A 17,726-nucleotide genomic window follows, 5' to 3' on the forward strand; every position below is an offset into this window, starting at 1 on the left:
TAGTAGTGGTAGTAGCATCAGTAGTTACGACAGCAGTAGTAGTAGCAGAAGTAGTAGTAGCATCAGTAGTTACGACAGTAGTAGTAGGAGAAGTAGTAGTAGCGTCAGTAGTTACGACAGTAGTAGTAGCATCAGTAGTAGTAGTAGCATCAGTAGTTACGGCAGTAGTAGTAGCATCAGTAGTAGTAGCGGCAGTAGTTGCTGTAGTAGTATCAGTAGTAGTAGTAGTAGTAGCAGTCGTAGCAACAGTTGTCGTTCTTGTAGTCAGAGCAGTGGATGAAGGTAAAGCTGTTGTTTGGGCTGCAATCAGAAAATAAGATAAAAATCCATGACATCAGTCAGCTATACAGTCCAGGGAAATGTCACTTATATGTATTGTAATGGATCCAGAAACTGAGGAATTTGATAAAGTCAGACTGTGGATAGTTTCCTGCCTGTCCGCACTGATTAATAAGTTTGTTTCGTCATGATATGACATAAAATAACCAAAAGGATATTCACCATGGCATTGGTTTGTTCCAGTCCACCGCCCATCAGCACCACACGTCCTGATGACGTCACCATCTGCGGCATGGTATCCCGTGATGCACTCGTACGTGCAGTTCTTACCAGACCAGTAGGGACATTTGCAATCCGGTCCGGACTCGACAGCGTAGTTAAGAGTTGGAGGCTCAGGACACAGTGTAAAATCTGTGGGATAAACAACAACGACAAAAGAATGTCATATTGACTATAACAAAATTACGTCCACTCAGGGTGGACCGAATTTGTCAAGTTAGACTTATGTCAAGTTAAGCTACAACAATAATATTGACATGCACAGAATGGAATATTCAGCAAATTTCCTGAATTTTACTTAAAATGTTAATGTACAATAGTAGCTTCAGTGGCATTTAACTTAATATGCAATCAACATATTATTGACTCACAGTGGCTTAATATATGATGTGTTTGACTGAAACATGAAATAAAACTACATCATCTTACCTAGATCACACTCAAATCTAAACTGTCCATTAGGGTCGCCTGTCCCATAACCCACATACTTAATATCCTGTGGATTTGGGTCAATTGTTTTCATAAACGGTTCGTTCTCTCGATCTCGCCCCACTGCTATGTACAGTTCCTCCCTTCTTGTCCAGCATATCCAGAACCTTCGAAAGTCGTTTGGCGACAGGATACCTGCATGGAGATAAATATTTGTTTCTAACACATATTACTGTGACAATAAAGCATTGGCTACAGGCTTTATATTTGGTTAGTCTTAGTTAACAAGGAAAAAAAATTAGCAAAGACCACTAGGGTTTGAAAATGTTAGATTAGCTATAGTATACATTGAAATGTGCAATGCTATCAAAACTGGGCCCCATACAAATCAACATAAGGTTCAGTATAAGAGTGTATTCAATACTTAATATCATATGACAGTCTTTAGTAATCTCCAAGCAGATCATACGGTGGTAAGGCAGTATCCATTGGCCAATGAATACTGCCTTGTCACCGTACGTATGATCTGCTTGGAGATTAAGTAGTGTTTACCAGGTGTTGGCGTTCGTTCAGCAGATTGTACAGCGTAGAAGACGGCCGATATGTTGCTTCCGTCGTAATTGATGACAACATGGTACCGATTGTCACTGTTTGTGCTCTGATCATGAGAAGACAGACCGATGTAGACATCCCTTTCAGCACGTGCCTCAAAGACCACGGGTTGGCTCAAGGGTGGTGAAAAGATGTTTCCCAAGTCATATGCGTAATCGTTCCATGAATACATGTAGTGTTGCTTTGGTACTGTGCAGCTGGATGCTAGACAAACGAAAATATGTTGGAATCAAAAACAACAAAACCTGCATGTGTATTTTACAATAGCTAACACATTTGCAGCAAACACAAAAAGTTCTCGTCACTTCAATAGAAGGAAAATATCAATGAAGTTGAGATACACTAATTCTAGTTGCCCTTGTTTTGTTGAACGTTTTGAAGGTGGTCCATAACATTTTTTGCTCTATTTTACCATAATTGTGAGGCTGAAAATGTGATATCGATGATCAGCTACACAAATAACACATACAGATACAAAGTGATTCGTACCGAGGACATGGTCGTGATATAGGCCAACATTTTACAACAAAATTTTAATATTTTCAATGACGCACATGTAATAATTTTCAGTCTGTGGCTCAGGATGCTTTAACAATAGACGATCCTAATTGGGACTAATATATTATTCATAGCTATGACCTAACACAGGAAATATTATCATTCACGCAGGTAACTCGGCATCATTTAGAAGTACACAAATTTTGGCCTTGAAATGATGAAATGATGTTATCTGGACCAGCGTTTGGTGCCTTGAAGATATATATAAAAAGGAGGAGGAAACTAGAAAAATAAGAAAGAAGAAGTAGGATCTTCACAGCTATCCAAATGAACATGGGTTTTGGTTTAGGGTTTGGGTAATTATAACAAAGGAGATAAAATAGGTTCTCGGTACGAAAAACGATATTTACGGATGCTTAAACCATGCCTATATTGCGTCCTTACGCATCTATACAGCTCTTATACGAGTACGTAAAGACCGCCTTTACGTGGTCTTTCCGTAAGCGTGAACGGATCCTTATTTTCCCGGTTTTCATGTTGCCTTTCAGCAGCCTAAATATGTCGTAAATATAGTGATTAAAACATGTTCAGATCTGTTTTAGAAAGTTTCATCTTACTTTCCCTGTTGCAGCCTAGAATCTCCACCCTCATGCTGATGTGTTGATTCCAGGCTAGAGGGTAGAAGCGCACGTAACGAGCGTCCACCGGATGGTCCAGTAGGTTGGTTACTGGTGTGTTCCTGTCGGTGTTTCCTGGAAAAATCTGGAAAGCGATAAGGCAAGTCATTAATATACAGCTTTGCCTTTCCTTTCTGATAATACGTCACATATAGACAATCCATTTAGATCCTGGTCACAGTTATCACACGATCGTCATACGACCGGAAAACTGGGGCATTCTTAGAATGGCCGTGCATGCCCATGCTCGTAGCCAGGATTTTGAATGGGGGGGGGGGGGTCTTCCCACTGCTTGAGGGGACCAGCGAGCACCGTGGGCGCGAGCTTCCTAGGGTGGTCCGGGGGCATGCTCCCCCCGGAAATGTTGAAAAATGAACCTTCTGAAATGGCATTTCCTGCGTTTTTTAGAGGATTTCAAAGAAACAAATCAGAGATAATTTTTTTCAATGATAAAGTGAGACGTTTTCCTACGATTCCAGCCTTGCTGGTGACACGAATCAGTTCATCTTTGGAGAAAAATCTTGGACCTTTTGATAAAAAGTTGACCAAAAAGTAGACCTTTGAGCCCCTGGATACGGGCATGATGCTTCGCACAAAAACTTCGGCTGTCTTTTTAGCAGTACGGAAAATGCTGTCTCAGGTCCTTGTCAAAACTTGGTTCTGTCGACGTGACAGCCTGCTTGAACATCTTAAGATATCAAAATCGTACCACGACTTACGACAAAGGTGACCACGCCGTATTACCAAAGCTAAACCATATGCTGGGAGACGTCAATGCATTAGAGAGGCTAGGTAATGTTGTAAACTGGGATATTGTATTGGCTCCACCAGCTACATGTATCATACAACAACAAGACTGGCAATGAAAACAAACATTGCCATAGCGACGGTGGTTGCTGTTTAATAGGGTTATTGTTTGCACGACACTGCCATGATTTCATGATTTTGAGGAAGCCTTGGTACCCTCCCCTCCCCTGGATGTATAGTGAATGAGCCCCGAGGTGACAGAAAATTCCTGTACGATTCCTAGAATTCTTGCAAATTGCACACAATACTGTACCAATAGGCTCCCCCTGAGACGTCGCCAAAAAATGTACTTAGCTAATGTCCCTGAAGTTATACAATGACATAAGTACAAAAAACACGATTTCTACTGTTTACATGTACATGATGGTCTTAATTATAAGCTTAGTTTCTAGAATGATGAGTTGGAGTACCGTTATTACAACGGGTTTGGGAGAAAAGAGGGGGTCCTACAATACCTTTTCTAAGCCATTCTCTTCCCTGTAAGGCGCCCAACTACTGGCATCTGTGCTGTGCTGTAGTTTGTAGGAAGTTACCCACTGGTAGCGGGTTTGGTGGGGACGACCCTGAGTAATGGTGCCTGAGACGCGCTTGACTTGAGTCAAATCCACCTGTTATTCACGGTAACATATTTCCTGTTAGAACATATGCCGATAAAATGAGAAGAAAGCGCTCCGAGTAATGCTTGGGTCACAATTGTACCCAATATGAGTCTGGAGTTGGGAGGCCCCCAAAATATGGGTATCAATGTAATCTTAAATAAACCAAATATTTTGCACGATAAATCAAAGATAACACCAATCCTTTACCCAGTTACTGTATCTAGTGCAATCTAGCTCAATCAATGAACTGTATCTAGTGCATCTTGTTAACAAAAGTCATGCAACTATGAGCACTACCTCATATAACCTTGACAGCAAAGACTTCTAACGATTTCTAATCGGTGACTGTTTAAAACATGCAATTCTATAGTTCTACATGTACCTGCAACCATTGCCCAATGGCATCGTGTTCTGCTCTCCATGCGCCTTCTTCCATATGGCGAGCGTGATGGGGTCTGGTCCGTGATGATGATGATGATGATGCGATGATGCTGCTATCACCTATCTCACCAGATGCCATTCCGAGTGGATCATGACAGACTATGAGGACAAGAAAAGTATGCCTCAGATTGTTTATCTCACATATCCTTAAACTCATTGCCACCTGCTAAGTATACTCCTACACTATGCCAAATAGCAACAGAAGCAATATGTCTATAACCAAGGAGGTTCAAAAAGGAAGTTCCTTTTAGAACCTCCATGGTCTAACAAGAAAAACTAACCAGAAAATAACATTGGGTCGCGCATGTTTCTCAGGCGTGTGACTTAATAATATAAAGAAAAGCATTATTTCGGTTTGGCAACAGAAAACAACAAAAAGAAACTGCCATACCGTATATAATCAACGTATAATTTACGTAAACTCCACGTATAATAAACATTCAGTCGTTGCCATGGCAATGGTTTTATTGTTTGTATAATGTTCTTACTATACTACTTTTCAATGCCTCCCGAAACGGCCATGGTTGAGTCCATGCATTCCGGGGCCCAATGTAAACCAGTGGTCACATCCCTGGTAAAAGACAACATAAATAAATAAACAAACCTCTGGTCCTGTCACAATTGTGCCCCGCCCATCCCTCAGCGCATGCGCAGTTGTACGCCCCTGATCCCGTCGTCCCTTGCGCACACGTCCCACCATTTTGACAGGGCGTCCTAGCGCACTCGTCCACATCTGAACAAAACACACAAAATGCATGTTTTCACGTCTAAAACTTACTGTTGTCGTCTAAATTGCTTTTTCCAAGGGAATTTGCAACGATTTGAACCACCTTTGCCACAATACCACAGTCCACAAACTAAAAACCATGTCATTACATCATAAAACTATACATGTATGCATAGTGATATTGATTGGTGGATAATTAATTGTGTGGGGTCGTGTGGCGCAGTCTCTAGCGCGTTCGGCTCACACCCAAGAGGTCGCGGGTTCAAATCCTGCCTATGTCACCGATCTTGTGCCCTTGGGAAAGGCACTTTACACGACTTTCCTCACTTCACTCAGGTGGAAATGAGTACCTAGCTTCGGTTAGGGACGTCCCTCGGATAGGCCGTTAAATGGAGGTCCAGTGTTTGGGGAGAGCAACACCCCACGCACGTTAAAGAACCCATCACACTTATCGAAAAGAGTATGCAGCTTGTACATGTACATGTGTTACGCCTAAAGGCGGTTCAACGGTTATGCAAAACAAACAAACAAACAAACAAACAAATACAGACCTTCTTTACAAAGTATTCCTGTCCATCCACGCGTGCATGAACAGGTATACCATCCAGGGACCGACCGGTCTGGTATCACTGTACCTCCATTCTGGCAGGCCCCTAAAAACATATTATTAATTATTACTGATAGATATCTCCACACCTAATGTTAACATTTGTTATGCCTGTTTATTTCAGTATTTCTGGTAAGGATAACTCTGTAGGATCAAGCCATTCAAACCTTAAATAAAGATGTTAATTTTCCGGTCATATCTTTCAATAGTATGTTAGTCAATGTACCCTGTAGCACTCAATAACATATTCAGGAAGACATAGTGCAACACCGTTGTACCATAAACATGTTTAAGAGCTGTGATTTTACAAACCATTGCATGGCAACAGCATAAGCGATTCCCACTAATCACTAAAGTGAATGAATGAATGAATAAATGAATAGATGAATGAATGTGACTGGTCGAAAGCTCTATGTGAAATAATTTCACTTTATTTTTTATTTAAACAGAGATGCACTTTCATGATAGTATAAGAAAGAAAACACTAGTGATTACACCGTCACCTTGATATAGCTGGCAGATGAATCGCTCATCATCGTTGCATTCCCGATCATCCCACTTGGGATCCCCTGACTTTAAGACGACACAGTTTTCATCTTCGTCACCATTTGGTTTATCGCGTTTCCACCTAGAAAAGCCGGTTGACTCGAGGGTCTGTCCGTCCTCGAAAACCCAGTTCCCTTCGCTGTCGGCGTCACTCAGCCCGATCCAACGGTCCCGGTCGTCTTCCAGCCCGTAGATAAACGTGTTGGTCGCATTGTCCTTCGGCATGGCTAACATCCCCCCGTCTTCGGCACACGTCTTCTTGGCGTCATCGTACGTCTTCTTCTGATCAAAATACTTGTAGCAGACGCCGTTGTGGTTGAAACGGACATATTCCAGCTTTGGACACTCTGCAGGGAAAAATAATGACGATTTTATTCCAATTTGAATGAAGAAATGGCCAATAGAGAATAAGGATAAGAAGAAAAGGAAGACAAAGAGAGAGAGGGGGGGGAGAGGGGAGGGGGGAATTATGTCTGCGATTTTCCGTTCTACTAATTCTGAACTGAGGTGAAGATTTCCACCTTTTCAAGTAACTACTAGTGAGTTTGAATTTATGCAATTCGACTTTACTGTAAAACAGCAAATCAAACGTAATAGTTGACACTGCTGCATACTTACGTGTGAAGTCTGTAGGCCTGATCATCATAGCTGTCTTCTTCAGGGAGTAGTTATAGCCATACGACTTCCAAGTCTTCCAGACAATGCCTTGGGCACGCGGGCAATTAGGGTTGCAATCGGTCAGATACTGTCCGTTTAAGAATGCATGACCACAGCTGTTTGGGTACCACCAACCTCCCTGTCCTAATTCTGCCGCACAGTGGGCGTCTTTCTCGTTAAGGTCGTTGTCTTGGTCCCTGGTGCTGAATTTTTGGTTGTTCATGTTGCGCCGCCCGTTGTCTCCAGTATCAGTCATACTGTCAGTTGCGTTGCCGCTATAGCCGTCGATCGTAGCCGTGTACTTGCTCTCTGCGTTCCCCACAGAAAATTCGCTGTATTTTGCGAACGCGCTCTCTCCCTCCCAATCTTCCAAATAGACGTAGAGCTCGTGGTCTTGCGGTGCGATGAGCTTGTGCAAGTGGTCGAGCCCCAGCCAGAACTCTCCACCCACGTGGCCGAAGCCCCGTACGTACTCGTCCCAGGTGCGGTTGAAAGGTACCGACCCGTCCTGCCGCCGCTGTACGGCCGTCCATCCGCCACCGTCCGTCCCCATGTCGCAGTACACCTGGAAAGGTTTTTTTTATTAACCATCGAACAAAAAAATAAAACAACATTAAGGCCACAGCAAGTAAATTATATGGATGACATCCTCCGCAGACTCCAAATCTAATGCGAGCGGGCGAAAAAAAACAAGGCGGGCCGAAAAAAACAAGCTTAAGGTTCCTACATTTAAAAATTTTGACTCAATCATTGTACAAATGGTTTTTATTCAGTGGGAACATTATACACAGTCGACATCACATATCACTGCATCAAAGTAGGAAACAAAACATTAAATCAGAGCCTTCTCTTGTCTCATCCCTGCCATCCACATTCCGGCATGGCAACAGACATCTTTGCCCATTTTTGGCATGGTGACTACTGTTAGAAGGCAACAAAATTCCTTGTTTTTTTCCCGAAATCAGGCGAAAATTAATGCGCGCGCCGATGTCATCCATAAAAATTACTTGCTGTGGCCTAATTAACAAATATATAATACTACATACATGTAAACATAACACAGAAATGTACACAAACAAATAATACAAAGCAGGCATATTGGGGATAAAATTAAATATAACTAAATGCGCTGTTCCAACTTTTTTTATACCAACATTTCATGACTAGACATGGTGACGGCGCCCTCAAGTTATATCAACTTATGCCGTCACCAACGCAAATAGAGGACAAATACGGAACAGGACAATACTCATTTTCACTTGAGTTAAGTGAGGAAAGTCGTGCAAAGCGTCTTTCTCAAGGGCACAAGATCGGTGGCATGTCAGGACTCGAACCCGGTACCTCTTGGTTCCGAGTCGAGCACTCTGCCGCTACGCCACACGACCCCACAACAAAATTTTAAAATTAAGAAGGACTCAAGTGTAATATGCTAAGGCCACAGCAAGTAATTTTTATGGATGACATCAGCGCGCGCATTAATTTTCGCCTGATTTTGGGAAAACAAACAAGAAATTTTGTTGCCTTCTGACAGTGGTCATCATGCCGAAAATGGGCAAAGATGTCTGTTGCCATGCCGGAAGGTGGATGGTAGATAACTATGAAGAGAGGAGACAAGAAAAGGCTCTGATTCAATGTTTGTTTCTTACTTTGATGCTGGGATATGTGATGGTGGCTGTGTATATGTGATGTTCCCACTGAATCAAAGCCATTTGTACAATGATTGAGTCAAAATTTTAAAATGTAGTAACCTTGTTTTTTTCGGCCCGCCTTGTTTTTTTTTCACCCACTCGCATTAGATTCGGAATCTGCAGAAGATGTCATCCATAAAATTTACTTGCTGTGGCCTAATGTTGTGAATCAGAAGGTTTCGAAACGGTTACCTGGAAAGGTTGAGGGTAGCCGACGTGGTACGTGTCGCTAGCTCTAGCCCCAAGTAGGTACAGGTCTGCGCAATTCTTGGGAGGTTCCAGGCCTGATGGTATATTTATATATTTATTGGCACATACATAATAAAAGTTTTACAAAATATTACAATGGAAATAAACGTGCAAGGGGTGGACGAAAAGCCACAAAGGCTTATTTGATATCCTCTCTATCATGATTTTACAATTTCTACAGTTATATCAAATGAAAAAAAAATAACAATGAAGAAGTAATGAAAAGATAATAAACAAGTACAATGAAAAATGAATCAATTATAAATAAACAAAATAATCAAAATTGGCATAAGTAATAAAACAATACGGTGAACCAACTAGACAAATAGGTTTGGCTACAAACAGATGAAAATATAACAAATCAATCAATCAATTAATAAGTACATCAAACAATATGGTGGTACATCGTTCGCCGAAGAAGAGGAATCAACATGACAGACATATTTAATATAGCTTAGAAGGGGTAAAAGAAAATTCAATATTTCGTAAGAAAATATATCTATACACATGTAATGGTACAACTGCATCATCAAAGAACAAAGTCCAAAGTCAAATTTATGTGTCTTTGGGGTTGGGAAGTTTTTAAAATGTTTTGAGACAAGGAAAGAAAAAATAAGTCGAAACAACGAGAGAAATGATTAAATAATTACAAAGGTAGCATAAAAATTAATATCAAGTACATTTTCTACCAATGTCTAAGGGCGTCATAATCAGCTGACTGTAAAAAAATATAAAGTCTTGTGCAGTTCTTAACGCACATCTCCAACAATACAAAGTTTTAAGCCGAATAAAATCATTAGATTTAGTATATTATTATAGAATTTAAAATACAGAAGCAAACCAAAACAGCGATAGGACCTCATGTTGAATCCATGTTATTCTAACCTAATAAAACATGCAAACCCAATGTACGTGCCGCTAAATAAAAAAATGTATAAAACTACTACTACATGTACTAGTATATTAGAAAAAGAAAACACTGGCGACTGCACTCTTACCTAGCTGGCAGATGAATCTCTTATTGTGGTTGCACCCCAAATCATTCCACGTGGTGGGATTCTCCGAACGTAAGACGACGCAGTTTTCACCTTCGCCACCACTCGGTTCATCTTGGTCCCAGTTGTTATAGCCGGTTGACGCCAGGGTTTGTCCGTCCTCGAACACCCAGTTATCTTCGCTGGCGGCGTCACTCAGCCCGATCCAACGGTCCCCGTCTCCGTATTCCAGCCCGTAGATAAACGTGTTGGTCGCATCGTCCTTCGGCATGGCTAACATCCCCCTGTCTGCGGCACACGTCTGCTTGGCCTTATCGTACGTCTTCTCCTCCGCAAAGGACTTGTAGCAGATGCCGGTGTGGCTGAAATAATCATAGTCCGGCTTTGGACATTCTGTAGAAGCAAGAATGGCACTTCGTTTTACATGTAGTTGTAGATCTTTGAAAAATATATACATACATGTATGGGCAAAATTCTTCTCAACTGAGGTGAAACTTGGTGCTTTTTCAAGTTGCTACTACCGCAAAGCGGCTTTGTTGCGCCTTGCCAAGCACACCGGGTCACCCATACGCTTCTTGGTAATGACAAAGGAAACCCTCCACAACACGCCCGAGCTGGGGTTCGAACCTAGGCCCATGTGCATGGATCTGGATTCAAGCAGCGAAGCGTTGCGTCTCCGCCGAGGGCTCGGTTGGCCTGGGCGCCATCCTCCGATAGAAGTGTCCGTCGGCTCCCTGGTGGCCAGCGACATGGCCTGGGTGTCAAACTAGTATCGGACCGTTAGCCGCTTTCCTTCGGTAACCAAGAGCCCTTCGCCCGCCTATCTAAATTACCGCCACGGAGGAGTTGAGCCAAGGAGAATTTGTCTTGCCCTAGAACTCCTCCGTGGCGGTAATTTAGATAGGCGGGCGAAGGGCTCTTGGTTACCGAAGGAAAACGGCTAACGGCCCGATACTAATTTGGCACCCAGGGCAGCGACATTTATAATAGTGAGTCGGCGGAAACCACGTTTACGGATGATGGCACCCAGGCTAGGGCTCGGTAACGCTCGCGGGCCTTTTGTATGGACGTATTTCTTACAGTACTAATGAGTATAATACTAATAATAATATAGTACTTTTTTCGTTATTTTAGACAGAAAACCTACTGGCAATCCAAGGAAAAACACAACGCATGAGACTAACATAAAGTATACTAAAAAGCAGAGAAATTGAAATAACACAGTATAAAGATGTGTATTGCACAACCACTAAAAACAAAATAAACGGTAAAAAATAGTCCTGGTCGCGTACCATTTTATACAGCCTAATGAATCTAATCAAACCAAGTACAGAGAAGGTTCCTTACCACTTTGTGCTGCAGTTGTAACAGCGTCCACCAGAAAAATATTCCCAGCAAACGCAACGATTACGGCCAGGCCTAGGCATAACCTCGCCATGTTTTTGTACGTTTGACGCAGCAAACGTCGCGACCGAAAATACGAAAAGCACCGGAAAGCCGGTCTCTCTGTACGGAGTATCTAAGGTCCCCAGGGGAATTAGACATCCTACAGAGGTTAGCAACGCGCTTCTGAGAACTATTGACGCAATGGAACACAATAGATGCGTGTGGATGTTAATAACCATACTGAGTAATGAAATTTCAAAAATTGATGATGCCCATTATTGCAGTGGGTCTCAACAATGGGGGGTTATTATTCCATGACCAATTATATTTCTGTTGACAGTATATATCATGGTAATAATAACAACCATATACGTGTTGCTCTTTTCGAGAATAACCATGCACATATAATATTATTAAGATAATTCTGTATTTACATAGATATAGTGTTGATATAAAGTACACGAATTCTATTTTTCAAGAACTTTTTCTCAATATATAGAGCATTTGGTATCATAGGCACACACACGCAAACATACACATATAGACATGCACATATTCTCTCAACTACACAGGGACACAGATACACATAAATATGGGCACAAACACACGCTCAAATACACACACTAACTCACTCACATACACACAAACTAGAAATTAAATTATAAATAAAATAGAGACATACATTCAGATGGTATTTTCTATCATTTAATACTCATTTTGAGTTTCAGAAAGCTGACATGCTACATTAATGCAGCCAGTTTTATAGTACATGTACTAAATGTTAACTTATATGTTGCAACATTTAATACCTGCTTAGTAATATCAATAATAAAAAAGGAGAAACTTTCCACAGATACATTCATAACCAGACACAAGATGCATTGTCTGAAAAATTGAATTTTATTTTAGCATCAATATTTCATAATGCAAACATATTCATTCTGCTTCTGTCAAAACAATAACAACATACCAACACATTTTTTCCCTTTTTCTCTGTCTGTATTGTTTTTCTACAAATATCACAGTCTTGAAGCTTATGGGTTTTAATCATATAGCCATGCAGTGATGGGTTTGTATACTGTAACGCTTTAATTTTTTCATCGATTCATAACCTGAGGTCCCCCTAGCAGCCTCCTTTAAAATTGCAGATTACATGCACATACAATTCACCTGCTACGATGACAAGTTAAAGATATGGGGGTACTACCGTCAAACTTGAAATTTTCCTGGAGGTTTTATTTTCACATTTTTCCTGTGTATATTTGTTATAGTAACACTACTGTAATACAGTATTGTTTAAACTGCAAACTTAAAACAATGTGAAAACCTGCTCCTTGGAATTGGAAATTAAATCCTCATGGACATAAATAAATTTACGGTATTCCCATTGTGAAAAGTTTACCTGTTTCAAATCCTTCACAGGTTGTTCTTTTTTAGGGCTCGAAATTCATTTTGGGGAACTGCTGCATCCCACCTATAAGATTGGGTGCACAAAAAATATATTAGGCGCACCACATAAAATAAAATAGGTAGAATGTCAGCAAAAACTATAATTATGTTTCATTTCGAGAAAAGTAGTTACAATGATTGTATCATTTTTTCTGACACTTAGATGTTAAGAATATGCTGTAACTACTATTACCATCTTTACATATGTTGAGCCTAAGAAATTATTCGGGTGCACCAGTGCACCCGCAGAAAAAAATGGGTGCACAGCTCCAAATTTGGGTGCACTAAGGTGCACATGCACCCAGTATTTCGAGCCCTGGTTATCATAATTAACTGCCTCTTGTGGTGTACATGTCTTTGTCTTCAGGGTTGGACTGTCCAAAGTCGCCCTCTACTTTAGGTTTCTCCTTCGCTGGTTCCGCCACAGGTGCTTCGGCTGCAGCTGCAGTATCCTCAGCTGCAGGGGTTTCAGGTGCTGAAGGTACAACTTCAGCTGCTTCAGGTGCTTTTTTCGGTGGCTGTAATGGAAATCAAATACACATGTTACAAATATGTAAATCAAAATGAAAATTTGTATACATGTACATGTATTATGATTCTTATGAACTCCTGATGGACTCCTATCATTTTTGGTGTTGTCAAAAACAGTAGGGATATAGAATTGATTTAGTAACATAACCTTCAACTTTCAACATAAATAATACAGTATAAATACATGTATATGGGTAGAGACACTGAGTAGATATCGAACATCGCAGTCTCTGTTGACTGAGATTGCAATTGAAATTTGTCTGACATTGGCATTAACAGCTCTTTCATACTTGAAATACATGTAACCCCAAAACAAGCTACACAAGGTTCTCTTTTTACTCTCTTACTTTTTGGGTGCCCCCCATAACTTGCTAGAATTAGCCTACAGTACAAAACAAGGTCATCATTTCATATTTGAAGCATTTGAAATACCAGTAACCCCCAAACAAGCTTTCTCTTTACTTTTTGGGTACCACCAATAGATTGCTAGAACCACCCAACGACACAAAACAAGCAACCGTTTGCTGTCTGCTTGACAGGCTGACCTGGCTCTGCCTGGGTTTGCCCCCCTGTCTGATGTTGTTGACCTGTTCCAGTGTGAAGTCTCGCGCCCTCGTGTACCCGCTCCTGGAGATGTTCACGGCCTGGTTAGGGTAACACAGGGAGGCCGCCGCCCCCGCCAGGGTCGTGGAGTAAACCGCCTTCTTCAACAAACCACCTGTGGTGGAGTGAAAAAAAATGCAGATAATTTGTCTGTATAACCTTCTCCCTATCAAGTTAGTCTATAATAGGGTGGTGGAGTAAACCACCTTCTTTGGCAAACCTCCTGTAGTACACATTATGTTTTAAAATAGCAGTTAAATTTGTAATGTTGGCCAGTTTTACCTTCTCCGTGTTAAGGAAGTGTAGCCTGGGTGCCATCCGAATTTGTAACGGCTCCCCCGAAAAAATCTTTTTCGGGGGAGCCGTTACAAATTCGGATGGCACCCAGGCTATCTTTCTCCTTGCCATGACAGAATACAGTACCTAATTTTTCAGCTTGAAACTTTATTCCAATTGCCATACTAGTAAGTGGTTGGCCCAAGGGCAGTCCGTTTGATCTTTAATGCAGCGTATGTACAAGAATGTACCTGAATAGAATTGTGTTGGGGTGGATTTCTGTGGTATTAGTTTCATCAAATATTCATAATGTTATTGTGTGATGTATAATCTCCAAACATTTGTAGCGGTTCTATTTTTACAAATTTTTCAGGCCCTGAGACTCCATTGTGAAATCATCAAACGTACTGTAATTCAAGTAATGTTCACGGCAGCAAAAGTTCACGGTCTGAGAAAAATGGACACGTTCACGGAACTATATATTCATGGTAGCGACAGGTGTGGGAAAAAGAACGTCCAGGAATTATTTGTTAACTGTAGTGTAATGATAAGTTCACAGTGCAGAAGTGACAGTGAAAACAGTGAACATAACAGTACAGTGAAAAAATCAGGAATTACAGTATCTTATGATAATTCTGTACATCTTACCTCTTGCTCCTAGTACTAGCCCAGTCAGACCAGATAAAGTGATGACACCAAGACGGGGGAAAAACCCTTCTTCACTTTGTACATACTCCAACCCAGCTGTAACACATACACATGCATTATACACTCTGGCTACATTGTATACAAACAACTCTCTCTCTACGTCGATGAAGGTTAGACATCCAGGTAATACGATATGCCAAAAAACAGTTACTCAAGCAACTGGATATGATTTTGAAAACGTCAGACGTTTCAGCTAGTATCCACTAGCTTTCGTCAGTGACTGAGAGACCAGAGGGGAAAGCAGGTTTATATACACAACCTGTTGATTGATATGCAAATAAAGTGAAGACAAGTTTTTGGAAGTCGAAAAAGGAACAAAAGTCAGACAAGTCAAGACCGTGAAACACGCTGGTGGGAACGGGGTGTTAAAGAGGCAATATATGAAAGAATGTACAACCCCACCCTCAACAGGGAAGGGGGGCTACGGGTCGATCTTTCCGGCACTTGGGATTTGGCACTCCCAGCCCCGAGGACAGATAACACTTAAGCTCCTGTCCTGTATAACAGGAGCTTTCAGACTAATTTGCATCATCTTGTCTTGACTTGTCTGACTTTTGTTCCTTTTTCGACTTCCAAAAATTTGTCTTCACTTTATTTGCATATCAATCAACAGGTTGTGTATATAAACCTGCTTTCCCCTCTGGTCTCTCAGTCACTGACGAAAGCTAGTGGATACTAGCTGAAACGTCTGACGTTTTCAAAATCATATCCAGTTGCTTGAGTAACTGTTTTTTGGCAACTCTCTCTCTATCCAGTTTAATGTCTTTTTTCCCCGAAACTGGCCATGGGGGTTAGACGTGCTTGCATCAAGTGCAAATCTTTTTTGAAGCAAGATTTTTTACGGATAGATGCCCTTCCTAACGCCAGCCCAAACCCTGGTAGGGCCCAGGATCCCTCTATAACTGAGGGGGAAATACGTGTTAAGTGGCTTTCCCAAGGCCATGTCTGGGTCCAACCCTGGGGATTGAACCTGGGTCCCCTTGCTTGACAGTTGGATGCTGTACCACTACACCACACAGACGCCAACATCAAATATCTGAATCTCAAAACCAACAATAATATTGATAACGTAACACACACAATTTGTTGGTTTTAATTTTACTGTCAGTTTGCTTTAAGGTGTTTAACAAAAAAATAAAACCCCTTCAGATAGACCGAACTGATACATTGTACTGTAAAAAAAAGGAAAAGTACTAGTAATTCACCTGTGGTTTTCTTCTCTGCAACTCTGTATTTGTCAACAACATACACTCTCGTTCCCTGTAAATAAAATAATAATGTCAGTGTTTTCAGTATTTTACGAACTTGACTCATTTATTCACAGATACATTGTGCATTGCCCTGATGAAGATGACAGACGGTCATCAATGTTCACTCGTGTTAAACAAATGGGTGTGAATAACTTCAAATGCTACTCAATCCAACACAAACACGGTACAATGTCCACAGTGCAATAAAGTGCAACAGTTAAGTTTGAATTCCATACATGACATATGCTATATACCAGGTACTAGTATAGCTATTTGGGCAGCCTTGGCTGTATCTTCTGCCCAATAAATAAATAAGTAAATACAAAAACAAGTTTGACTCCTACCTCCATCTTGTCGTACCCTGTCCACACAGCCTGCCTGACCTTTGACACATGCTGCTGGAGAAATCCGACGTCCTCCTCGACATAGGTGTACTGAGTCAGGTCAGGGGGCTGGTCATAGATGGGCAGCTAAAAAAACAACAACACATTAGTGCAATACTGTAAATCACTTAACATTTGCGGTACCAAAATATCATGGTCTGAGAAAAATGGACATGTTTGTGAACATATATCTTCGCAGTGGTGACGGGTTCAAAAGAAATATTGTTATTAAACTTAAAGATCATATTAATATTTTGATAATTTCGTGACACAGAAATGACCGCGAAAACTGAAAATATAAAAGAACCCCAAATAAAGAGAGATTTATACAGTATCCAATATCCTATTCTTTTCAGAATGCTAGTAGTTCTCGAAATATAAAACAAAGCCAAGGCAGACTTAGATATTTCTTCTATTTCTTTTCTTTTTTTGGCAATTCCATCTGTCCGCATACATTTTCTCTGCAAACTGCCGGCGCCGATGCTATACGAATTTTTAGTGCAGTATAAATATACAACGATGATACCAAATTTTATCCATTCGGTACCTCTGAGATGCTGACGGTCTTCTTTTTCTTCCCACACCCGCAGTCTTCTTTCTTGACGACCTCCGCCGCGTACACCGCTCCCAGAGACGCGCCGGCCGGGAGGGCCGCTAGAGGCAGCAGCCGGGGGAACTGGGGGGAAGGATTATCATTTCTTAACCCATCATAAATCGTAGGTCAAAATTCTAACGCCGGTGGACGCATGTTAGTTACACATTTGCACCAGTAGTGCTAACTTTGAACCCCAAATGACAACTTCTGAGAATAGATTATACGGATAACCATCCGTAGAATTGAATGTTTATGTTGTAGGCTGCATTAATCGCAGGAAAATTGACTTAAAGCAATAAAATATCACGAATATGAATTTTTTTCTCACCTTGGCGGCCATTTTGGCTGGAGCACGATGGGTAAAGTACATCCGGGGCATGTGGTGATTAATTGTACAAGGCCCCATAACATTTATTTCTTGAATCATAATGATATAAAATAATGTAAGATTTTAT

At 41.1% G+C, this 17,726-nt stretch overlaps 3 protein-coding genes across 3 annotated transcripts; all 3 read right to left on the reverse strand.

Annotated features, from left to right (window-relative positions):
- Positions 1–4,799: 4,799 nt before the first annotated feature.
- Positions 4,800–9,126, reverse strand: LOC109483033. The gene is made up of 6 exons (XM_019785989.1): positions 9,039–9,126; positions 7,120–7,723; positions 6,459–6,848; positions 5,900–6,001; positions 5,226–5,354; positions 4,800–4,804 (listed from the first exon to the last, which is right to left on the reverse strand). The coding sequence occupies exons 2-6, from the start codon at positions 7,709–7,711 to the stop codon at positions 4,800–4,802; spliced, it is 1,218 nt and encodes a 405-aa protein (XP_019641548.1). The 5' UTR covers positions 7,712–7,723; positions 9,039–9,126.
- A 932-nt stretch (positions 9,127–10,058) lies between these two features.
- Positions 10,059–10,841, reverse strand: LOC109483034 (tetranectin-like protein). The gene is made up of 2 exons (XM_019785990.1): positions 10,718–10,841; positions 10,059–10,483 (listed from the first exon to the last, which is right to left on the reverse strand). Exons 1-2 carry the CDS (start codon positions 10,839–10,841, stop codon positions 10,059–10,061), a joined length of 549 nt encoding a protein of 182 aa, XP_019641549.1.
- A 2,124-nt stretch (positions 10,842–12,965) lies between these two features.
- On the reverse strand, positions 12,966–17,640 carry LOC109483096 (MICOS complex subunit MIC27-like). The gene is made up of 7 exons (XM_019786085.1): positions 17,600–17,640; positions 17,224–17,352; positions 16,638–16,763; positions 16,249–16,303; positions 14,984–15,079; positions 14,002–14,174; positions 12,966–13,443 (listed from the first exon to the last, which is right to left on the reverse strand). Exons 1-7 carry the CDS (start codon positions 17,609–17,611, stop codon positions 13,255–13,257), a joined length of 780 nt encoding a protein of 259 aa, XP_019641644.1. The 5' UTR covers positions 17,612–17,640; the 3' UTR covers positions 12,966–13,254.
- Between the last annotated feature and the right edge of the window lie 86 nt (positions 17,641–17,726).

The sequence above is a fragment of the Branchiostoma belcheri genome, unplaced genomic scaffold (genome assembly GCF_001625305.1).
Source record: "Branchiostoma belcheri isolate BF01 breed outbred unplaced genomic scaffold, Haploidv18h27 scaffold62, whole genome shotgun sequence".
Taxonomy (NCBI): Eukaryota; Metazoa; Chordata; class Leptocardii; order Amphioxiformes; family Branchiostomatidae; genus Branchiostoma; species Branchiostoma belcheri.